We start from the raw sequence: 11,534 nt of genomic DNA, 5'->3' as shown, positions 1-11,534 counted from the left end.
TGGATACCAAGGGGGAAAGGCAGGGGGGTGGGATGAATTGGCAGATTGGGATTGACATATATACACAATTGATACTATGTATAAAATAGATAACTAATGAAAACCTACTGTATAGCACAGGGAACTCTACTCAATGCTCTGTGTTGACCTAAATGGGAAGGAAATCCAAAAAAGAGGGGATATATGTATACGTAGTGCTGATTCACTTTGCTGTACAGTAGAAACTAACACAATATTGTAAAGCAACTATACTCCAATAAAAATTTTTTTAAAAAAAGAAAAAAAATTGGCCCATGGGGAAAAAAAATAAAAATAAATAAATAAATAAAATAAAAAATCCTTGCATCCCTGGGATAAATCTCACTTGATCATGGTTATGATCCTTTTAATATATTGTTGAATTTGGTTTGCTAATATTTGGTTGAGGATTCCTGCATCTATGTTCATGAGTGATATTGGCCTGAAATTGTGTGTGTGTGTGTGTGTGTGTGTGATATCTTTGTGTGGTTTTGGTATCAGGGTGATTCTGGCCTCAAAGAATGAGTTCAGAAGTGTTCCTTCCTCTGCAATTTTTTAAATAGTTTGAGAAGGATAGGTGTTAACTATTTTCTAAATGTTTGGTAGAATTCAGCTGTGAAGCTGTCTGGGCCTGGACTTTTGCTTGTTGGGAGTTTTAAAATTACTGATTCAATTTCATTACTGGTAATTGGTCTGTTCATATTTTCTATTTCTTCCTGGTTCAGTCTTGGGAGATTGTACCTTTCTAAGAATTTGTCCATTTCTTCTAGGTTGTCCATTCTACTGGCATATAATTGTTTGTAGTAATCTCTTACGATCCTTTTGTATTTCTGAAGTATATGTTGTAACTTCTCCTTTTTCACTTCCAATTTTATTGATTTGGGCCCTCCCTCTTTTTTTCTTGATGAGTCTGGCTAAAGGTTTATCAATTTTATCTTTTCAAAGAACCAACTCTTAGTTTCATTGATCTTTTCTATTGCTTTTTAAAATTTCTATTTCATTTATTTCTGCTCTGCTCTTTATGATTTCTTTCCTTTTACCAACTTTGGGTTTTGTTCTTCTTTTTCTAGTTCCTTTAGTTGTAAGGTTCGGTTTTTTACTTGAGGATTTTCTTGTTTCCTGAGGTATGCTTATATCACTATAAAATTCCCTCTTAGAACTGCTTTTGCTGTGTCCCATAGGTTTTGAATCATTGTGTTGTTCTATTTATCTCCAGGTATTTTTAAATTTTCTTCAGTGATCCGTTGGTTGTTTAGTAGCATATTGTTTAGCCTCCATGTGTTTGTGCTTTTTGCAGTTTTTATCTTGTAGTTGATTTCCAGTTTCATTGTGTTGTGATCGGTAAAGATGCTTGATATGATTTCAATTTTTAAAATTTACTAAGACTTGTTTTGTGGCCTAACATGTACTTTATCCTGGCGAATGTTCCATGTGCATTGAAAAGAATGTGTATTCTGCTGCTTTTGGATATAGTATTCTCTCTCTATATCTATTAAGTTCATTTAGTCTAATGTGTCATTTAAGACCAGTGTTTTCTTATTTTTCTGTCTAGATGATCTGTTCATTGATGTAAGTGGCGTGTCAAAGTCCCCTGCTGTTACTGTGTTTTACTGTCAATTTCCCCCTTTATGTCTGTTAATATTTGCTTTATGTATTTAGGTGCTCCTATGTTGAATGCATATATATTTACAATTGTTGCATCTTCTTCTTGGATTGACCTTTGGTCATTATGTACTGTCCTTCTTTGTCTCTTGTTACAGGCTTTGTTTTAAAGTCTATTTTGTTTGGTATAAGTACTGCTACCTCAGCTTTCTTTTGATTTCCACTTGCATGGAATACCATTTTCCATCCCCTGACTTTCAGTCTGTGTCTTTAGATCAGAAATGAGTCTCTTGCAGACAGCATATATATGGGTCTTGTTTTTTTTTTTTTTTTCATCCATTCAGCCACTCTGTCTTTTGATTGGATCATTTAGTCCCTTTCCATTTACAGTAATTATTGATAGGTATGTACTTATTGCCATTTTGTTAATTGTTTTGGGGTTGTTTTTCTAGTTATTTTTGTTCCTTTCTTTTGTTCTCTTCCCTTTTGATTTGATGACTGTTTTTAGGGTTTATGTTTTGATTCCTTCTTTCTTGCATGTGTATGTAGTATAGATTTTTGGTGTGTCATTACCATGAGGTTTATATATAGCAACCTATATATATGTGATTATTTTAAGTTGTTGATATCTTAATTTCAAATGCATTTTAACAACCTTGCATTTTTATCCCCCTCCCCACCACGATTACTCTTTTTGACACCATATTTTACATCTTTTTGTTTTGTGTATCCCTTAACTATTTATTGCGGCCATAGATGATTTTACTAATTTTGTCTTTAACTTTCCTACTTAGCTTTGTACATGGTTGATTCACTCACTACCTTTACTGTATATTTGCTTTTACCAAAGAGTTTTCTCCTTCTGTAATTGTCAGGTTTCTAGCTGTAGCCTTTTCTTTTTTGCTCAGAGAAGTCCCTTTAACATTTCTCGTAAAGCTGAGCTCTTTTAGCTTTTGTTTGTCTGTAAAACCTTTGCTCTCTTTATCAAATCCAAATGAAAGCCTTGATGGGTAGAGTATTCTTAGTTGTAGGTTTTTCCCTTTCATCACTTTAAATTTATTGTACCACTCCCTCTGGCCTGCAGAGTTTCTGGTGAAAAGCCAGCTGATTGCCTAATAGGAGCTCCCTTGTATGTAACTTGTTGCTTTTCCCTTACTGCTTAATATTTTCTCTTTATATTTAATTTTGCCATTTTAATTACAATGTGTCCTGGCATTAATTTCTTTGAGTTGATCCTTTTGGGACTCTGTGCTTCTTATACTTGGATGTCTGTTTCCTTTCCCAGGTTAGGGAAGTTTTCAGCTATTATGTCTTCAAATATGTTCTCTGCCCCTTTCTCTCCCTTCTCCTCTGGGATCCTTATAATGCAAGTGTTAGTACACTTGATGCTGTCTCAGAGGTCTCTTAAATTATTCTCATTTCTTTTTATTCTTTTTTTTTTTTCCTTTGTTAAGCTTCAGTGGTTTCCACTACTCTATCTTCCAGCTCACTGGTCCGTTTCTCTATATCATCATCTAATCTGTTGATTCTGTCTAGTGTGTCTTTTACTTTGGATATTGTATTCTTCAGCTTTGCTTGGTTCTTCTTTATATATTCAAAATCTCTGTTAAACTTTTTACTGTCTTCATCCATTCTTCTCCCAAGTTCTTTGATCATCTTTCCAGTCAATACCTTGAACTCTTTATCAGGTAGATTGCCTTTAAACTTCACTTAGTGCTTCTTCTGGGGTTTTGTCCTCTTCCTTAGTTTGGAACATGTTCCTCTACTGCCTCATTTTGCCTAATTTGCTGTTATTTCTATGAGTTTGTATCACCTTGGATAAGTGGCCTTTTGTAGACGATGTCCTGTGCATTCCAGCAGCACACTCCCCTCTGGTCACCAGAGCTGTATGCTCTGGAGGTGCCCCCTCTGTGGGCTGCATGGATCCTTCTATTGTGGCGGGCTGACTACTGTGGGTGGTCTGGTAGGCATGGCTGGCTCCCAGTCCAGTAGGTTGCAGGCCCTGCCTTGTGCAGAGGGTGCAGCTACTGGTTGGGCCAGGTCACAGGGTGGCTGGCTGTGGAACCCTGGGTGGTGGGCAGGGCTAGTGCTGGCCTGCTGGTGGACGGAGCTGGGTTCTGAGGTAGGTAGTTGCAGGGCCAGGGTTCCCAGATCTAGTATCATCCTGCTGGTGGTTGGGGCTGGTTCCTGACATGGCTAGGTGTGGGTTCTGGTGTGTCTCAAAGCTGGTACTGGCCCACTGGTGAGTAGGGCTGGATCCTGGGGCAGCTGGCTGAGGCGTCCAATGTATCTTGGAGCTGGTATTGGCCTGATGGTGGGTGGGGCTGCAGCCTAGGGAGTCCTCAGGCTGGTGCTGGTCTGCTGGTGTGCAAGCTGGGTCCTGTCATGGCAGGCTGCAGGGCTGCGGTCATCCTGGGGCTGGTGTTCACCTGCTGGTCGGCAGGGCTAGGGCCCAGGGTGTCTGGCTTCTGCCCACTGATGTGTGATGGCGTTCCTGTGGCTAGTGACAGCTCACTGGTGGGCAGAACCAGGTCCCGGGGTCTCTGGCTATGGGACCTTGGAAGTCCCAGTGGTACTGCCAATGCACTGTGTGTGGGGCTGGATCCTGGACCCTCTGGTGGACAGGACTGTGTCCTAGACAGGCTGTGGCCTCAGGGGTTCTTAAGGTTGTCTCCTGCTGGTAGGTGGGGCTGTGTCCCCACATGGCTAGTTGCTTGGCCTGAGGTGTCCCAGTACTGGTGCCAACAGGCTGGTGGGTAAGGCCAGGTCCCAGTGCTAATAAGCTAGAGGAAAGATACCAAAATGGTGCTTGCCAGCACCAGTGTCCACATGGTAGAACAAGCTGCCAAAAGTGGCTGCCACCAGCATCTCTGTCCCCAGGGTGAGCTCCAGTTGCCTCCTGCCTCTCCCGGAGGCTCTCCAAGAACAGCAGGTAGGTCTGACCCAGACTCCTTTCAAATTACTTCTTCTGCCCTGGATCCCAGAGCATGTGAGATTTTTGTGTGTGCTCTTTAAGAGTGGAGCCTCTATTTCCCACAGCCCTCTGGTTCTCCCAAATGTAAGCCCTACTGGCCTTCAAAGCCAAGAATCTAAAGGCTCATCTTCCTGGTGTAGGATGCCCAGGCTGGGGAGCCAATATGGGGCTCAGACCCATTACTCCTTGGGAAGAACCTCTACAATTGTAACTATCCTCTCATTTGTGGGTCGCCTACCCAGGGGCATGGGTCTTAACCATACTGCAACTCTACCTCTCCTACCCATCACATTGTGGTTCCTTCTTTATATCTTTAGTTGAGATGATCTTTTCTGCTAGATCAACAGTTACTCTGTAAATAGTTGTGATTTTGGTGTGCCCATAAGTGGAGGTGAGCTCAGGGTCTTCCTACTCTGCCATCTTGGCCAAGGTCCTCTAGAATATTGAATAAAGTCTGTATTCAGAAGTCAAGCAGGAGACATAAACTTGGGATTTGTCAGCACATGTTATTTCAAATTATAAGAAGATTAGATAAGATTACCAAAGGGGATGTGTGTGGAGAAGTGTGATTCAGACCAAGACCTGAATCCCGGAGCAGTCCAATGTTGAGTTGGGGAGAAGAGGAGCAACCACTGAGGTGAGAACATCTTCTAAAGGCATCTTCTAAAGGCATTCATTCTCAACATGAAAAGACAATTTCTTGCGTATTTTCTAATTGTAGTATATACACATTTAGATGTAGATAGTGTGGGCAACAATGCTGACAGGCCATTAAGCATGTTTAAGATTGTTCTGATGAGAAATTTCCTTTTTTTTTTCCTTCTCAGTTTGTACATGTATAATCATTTCCAGGATACTCACATGCTACACAGAATTGAAAGATGCCCAATTTTGCTATTAAAAAAAATGAAGTTATAATTTTCTAGTGCAGAGTGACTGCACAGGAAGACTATCATAAGCAATCTACAGAAGCGCTAACAGAAGGTGTTTCTGTATTTGATGTGTACTAATTACCCTTCCTCCATTTTAGATAATGTTCCATTTTCAACATTGAACTTTTCTTTAGCCAAGAAATCCCCAAGTTTATAAAACCTGAGGGCAATTTCCAGTGAGCTTTATCAGGATAGAGGGGCCAAAAGAAAGACCACAGGTATTACTGGGTTATAATCAGTAGGAGGAACTAATTAATCAGCATTATCATGAAACTGCTGCAGGGCAATAGGTTTCAGTAATTAAACATAAATCACGAGGGTATCTTGCAGGCATTATAAAAATAGTGACCTGATTTCACTGGGTATCAACTAGTATTTACAAAGCTACTTGAATTTTTCTGTTGCTCTGCATTGCTGTTAAATAATGAGAGTTCTGATGGTGCGGAAACTTCATTTTTCAAGTGCAGGATGATCCGAGCTGAATAAGAAAAAGAATGATTAAGGGAGGGAAGGAAGGTAGGCCTGGCATCAATTTGAACAAATTTTTCTTTTTCTGAAGGCTCATGTCTCCAAGGTTATGATAATAAAGTCATAAACATGCCAGCCACTTTAAGGGTCTCAGGATTAATGAAGACCAAGAAAGATGAAATGATAAACTGTGAGCCAAGCCACCATTAGTGCAAAGCTCTAACAGAGTAACATATCCGCCACCAGTATTCTCAGCAGCAATATATTTAAATACAAAGAGAACGACGTATACATGGTATTGTCATATAAATATTTCCTTTATTTTTCATGGTTAAAAATTTTAAAATTTTATTTTCTTTCTTTATTTAAAAGCATACTTTATTAAAGAAACAAACACTGGAAATGTGGATTCTTTTTGAGAAATAATCTTCCTCTTCACTGATAGATATGAAGAAACCAGATTTCTATACCAACTAATGGAAAATTAACCACTGGTGAGTCTAGTTCCAATCCCAAATCAAGGACACACATGTTTGTTAGTACTGATTCTGTCCACTCAGTTGAAACATTCCCATTCCTGAACTAGATTAGCTACTGAAATTCTAAAAATGCTCATTTTCCTGGGTATCCTCTTTTGTCAAAGGGTTTAGTATTTATTATGTTTGTTATTTACAGTAATTGACATTTACGAAAAGTGGAGAGACCAGAGAAAACACTCCATAGTATGCAAGACCTTTATCTCTTTCTTTTTAAATGTTCTTAGTAGACTATAATACTAAGCAATTATATTTAGATCTTCATGACTTGAAGGTGTCTTGAATATCTCTTAATCTGCTTTTTCCCTTCAAATTTCTTTCCATTCTAAAGAGAACATTTTTTTCATCTTAGTACTAATCCTGTAGAATTAAAAAAAAAAAAAAAACGAAGATTCTACGTTTCATACATTTTGAATTAAAATTACCAAAGCAATAAACCCTATAAGGATCATTTTTTTTCTTATTTAAATACTGGTACTTTCTATTAACCCTATTTCAAATTTAGAGTTATATATACATTGTGAAGATGTCCATGTACACAAGTTTTTGCAGAACCTCCAATTTTATTATAAAACTTCTTCCTCACACACATTAGAGAACTAAGTATGTTCACTTTCACATGTTTAAACAACCCAAGAAGGGTGGCATATTTTAAAGTTAACAACACTTTTTATCATTATAAAAACAGACTGAGATTAATGGTGACCCTAGCATTTGGTTACTCTGACTGACTGATTAGCTAGGCTCCTGACTTTTTATATTCATTATTGTTGGCTAATTTGACACTGGATTGTACATATCACATGCATTTTCCAGGAGATAAAGAGGGAATACAAAACCCACAAATTCTAAGCAGATGATTTTGCTACTTTTAGCACTTCTGGTAAAAGGGCTATTTATTTGAAGTTAAAGAGGAAAGCTATTAACAAAAAGAAAAGTAGGGGACAAGTTACCTGTGGATTTCATTTACTCACATTTGGACTGGTCCTCCTTATTGGAGGCTAACTGAAAACAAACAGACCAGACCATGACTTCTAGCTTTATGTTGGTCACTTTCAAATACTCCAATGACACTCTCCAATAATTTTATTATCTCCAGTTTTATGACGCCATACTAGGCTTTTCACACTGTTTATATTTCCCATTTCCATAATCCAAATGCCAAAAAATTACTACACGTTCCCTTATACAGTCAAAAATAGGTTTACTGGAATGTTGTTTGTTAGTTATAGCTGAAGGCAGCAACATTTACAACACTTAGCTTTTGTTACACCCATAAACATGTGAAAATTGCTTGCAAAGCAATTGTAATATGAGAAGAATCTTGCAAATATCAATGGAATGGTTACACACGTCTTTCGGCATAATGATTTGGTACTCTACAGAGGCTCCCTGACCACCAGCCTGACCCCCACCTTGATGCAACAAATGCAAGTCCTTATGCCATTAAAATAACAGTATGAAATATCATTATCAGTGTTTAACTATATATACAAATAATGAACTGGCAAGTATCTAGTTTCAAATTAGACCCTTGGAATATGGCAAAATCGAGGCTGGTTATCTTTGCCTTAAACATAATTATTAAAAGCACACTTTGTTGGAAGGGAAGAAGATAATGGGACATTCTCAATGCTCCAATTTGAAGTGACACTTGCCTCTTAATTTCTTGAAAAAGAAGCTTTGAAAGTTATATACATGGGTTTCATTTAAATTATGCAGCAGTCTTTTATTATTATTGTCCCAGATTTTGTTTAATGAAGATCTGTCATCAAATCAAGTATGGTATTTCACAACTATAAGAACTGCAAGAGAAAAAAATGAAAAAGAAACATCAAAATCAGATTCATATGCTATGTTAGAAACAATACTCCTAAATGTAGCTGTGTCCATTTTGAAACTAGTGTCCATTTTGAAAATAGTTAATGAGGACAACTTTTATCTGAAATGATAGATAACAAATGGGAATGGAGAAGCAAAAATATGAAACAACCTAAATGTCTAACATTAGCATTTTGATCAAATAGATTAATACATAACCATAGCATAAAGCAGCTAAAATACTTTTTAAATATTTAATAACGGGAAAATATTTACAATATATTTATTAGAAAGTATACATATGATCTTAGTTTTTGAAAAACATGTTTATATAGTAATAGGAAAAGACTTAAAGTATATACAATAGTTATATTAATAGTAGCTCTCTCTGTGTGGTAAGAGAACAGTTGGATTTTATTTTCTTCTTTATGTTATTCAACATTCCATTGGTTGATTCTTGGTACTGGCAGTAGTTATGTTCTATAAAGTCACCACAAACACTGAATGAGTAAACACTGAACCACTGCTCTGAGGGGAAACACAGGCTTAAATCCCTGCCAGCCTCTGGCTACAACATTTTTGACAACCAATCCATACATAACCTTGTTTTACATGTTTCTGTTGGAAGACACCTTATTTACTATATACTGTTGGCTTATTAACACTCAACTCCTGGCCAACAGTGCTGTCACTCACGCCTGAACAAAGCTCATCTAACACGTGTATTTCCTCCACAAGACACATCACAGCCTTGCTGTGCTCAGCAACACTAGCCAGCACTGCAGCACCAGTATACTTGGGGGCCTTTTTAAACAGCAAAAGCATCAACAAGACACACAAAAATGAGAAACTGTGCACTAACATTCGCTTCTCTGACCTCATCTGCCAATGACTCCGAAAGCATTGGGGTAACTGATCAATGTCAGCTAGTAGGTGAATTCACAAACACAGAATCCACAAATGATGAGGACTGACTTTTTCTTTAGAACAAAATCTTTTTTTCTGTTTAAAAAGAGTATCACCATGGAATTTTTCAAATGGTTATTCTGAGATACTTTCCAAATCTTTATAAAATCCCTGTAAATATAGATAAAGAAGCTTTGGAGAAAAGGAGGTATTAAAAATGATCTGACCAGAGAAAGACAAATATATGATATCACTTGTATGTGGAATCTGAAAAGTAATACATATGAATCCATATACAAAACAGAAACAGACTCACAGTCATAGAAAACAAACTTCTGGTTATCAAAGAGGAAAGGGGAGGGGGGAGGGATAGATTAGGAATACGGGATTAACAGATACAAACTACTATACATAAAATAGATAAGCAACAAGGACCTACTATATAGCACAGGGAACTGTATTCAATATCTTGTAATAACCTATAATGGAAAATAATCTGAAATAATATATAACTGAATCACTTTGCTGTATACCTGAAACAAACACAACAATGTAAATCAACTACACTAAAAAAAATTTTTTTGAATGATCTGACTTTAAAAAGAATATTAAGGGGAAAAAAAAGGAAGGGCAAGAGTTATGTTTCAATGACTGAAATGAAGCTCAAATCCAAAACAAAAATTATCATCTGGAGAATTTATCTGGATTTTCCTTCAAACACAATATTATGAAATGCAAGCTGCCATACCTAAAAGTTAAAAATAAATAGAAAATGAGTGTTATGGTCCTGAGCATAACAGTAGTCATATTTGGCCTCAAACAAATCACTTAGCCCTGCCTTTGCAGGGGTAGGGGTGGAGGGTAGGACAGAGGTTCTCTTTGAGAATCTGATGAAAGATATACTCTCACCATAAAACTGTACATATGCATATTCACATAAAATTTTACATACAATTTATGTGCATTTTCAGAGAGCTACAGATTCTAGGTTAAGAGCTCCTTACTGCAGTCAGAAGTCATTACTCAATCCTGACATTAGTCATACTAGGTCAACTGAATATAAATTAAAAAGGAAATTTAAATGAACTTCAAAACAAATGACACCCCCCCAAATTAATAATCCAGTAAATACTTACTGATAATCACTAACAAAATGATAACAGCAACCAAAGCCATGATGGCTTTTATCTACAACACACAAAAAGGCATAAGAAGGATTAATGTCTGACTTGTTAATAAAGACTATCTGTTGTGCTGTTTACCACATTACACTAACTCATCATTGGACAGGCTCATTCCTTGAAAGGTTTCCAAATTTTTTCTCATATGAACTTCTGACTATTTGCATCTTTTTGTAATAATCAGAGTTCCCCAAATTTGAGGGTTTTGGCTTGCCGAGATTTTATTGTTTAAGGCTGAAGAGTAAACAGTAATCGTCAAAGCCTTTATGGGCCTGATCTTTTTTGTCTATGATTTCTCACACATTTCTAATCTAAGACCAGGAAAAGAACAATATTTTATCAACTCTGTTCAGAAGTGTCAGGATATTATGAATAAGATTGGCATCCAATACAGATGGTTCAATATATATAGTATAAGGCAGCATTTTTTATAGCACTTATTCTCAAAGTATATTAGAATTCTGTTAGTTTTTGCTCCCCTGACTTTCTTCTTAGCATTTTTATCTTCATTTTGAGGAATATAATTTAGATTTTTCGTGAAGAACCTCATTTAATAAATAACTTGCCTAAGAGCATTGTGTGTGTCAGTTTCACAGTTGAGAGACGAAACCTTAAGATTAGTCCTTAGCTAGTTAATATTTTAGGTCTACATCACCTCTCCCCATAAAATTGTCACATTCCTCATCTAATCCTAAAATGCATAAATTATAAATTGATTTGATTTTCCTGATGAATTCAAATGAGTCTTGTTTTCACCAAACATTTTCATAGATAATTGATTAAAGATGGTTCATTCAGAAAAAAGATACCCAGTTATTATAAACACATAAAACCCTCTGATGAATATCACAAACAGCAACTAGAAGTACCTAATGAAATGTTTCTAAAATAAAACTACTGGCTGCATTTTAGTGGCATTACATTCATGACAAGAACAAAGTGACCAAGAGAATACATGGACGCTTTCCAATTTGAATACCAGGTGCCTATTAAAATTATTAATTATGATAACCAAAAAATGTAGAAAGTACTTTACACTGTAAAGTACTTTAGTGACCAAGTGATCCAGAGAATATATGGAAGCTCTGCATCTTTT

The 11,534-nt window shown here is 36.8% G+C and overlaps 1 protein-coding gene across 3 annotated transcripts in view; it reads right to left on the bottom strand.

Moving 5' to 3' along the window:
- Nucleotides 1-6,323: 6,323 nt before the first annotated feature.
- The window catches only part of VAMP4 (vesicle associated membrane protein 4), a 29,680-nt gene continuing 24,469 nt past the window's right edge, over nucleotides 6,324-11,534 (bottom strand). For 2 of the 3 annotated variants that reach the window (XM_061185718.1, XM_061185719.1), the window contains 2 exons: nucleotides 10,394-10,445; nucleotides 6,324-8,335 (listed from right to left, as the gene is read on the bottom strand). In XM_061185718.1, the coding sequence (XP_061041701.1) occupies nucleotides 8,307-8,335; nucleotides 10,394-10,445 (81 nt within the window). In that variant the 3' untranslated portion in view covers nucleotides 6,324-8,306. The remainder of the gene's footprint in view (nucleotides 8,336-10,393; nucleotides 10,446-11,534) is intronic. The other variant, XM_061185720.1, reaches the window with a different exon arrangement.

The sequence above is a fragment of the Eubalaena glacialis genome, chromosome 3, assembly GCF_028564815.1.
Source record: "Eubalaena glacialis isolate mEubGla1 chromosome 3, mEubGla1.1.hap2.+ XY, whole genome shotgun sequence".
Lineage (NCBI taxonomy): Eukaryota > Metazoa > Chordata > Mammalia > Artiodactyla > Balaenidae > Eubalaena > Eubalaena glacialis.
This window is presented reverse-complemented; position numbering and strand designations above follow the sequence as displayed.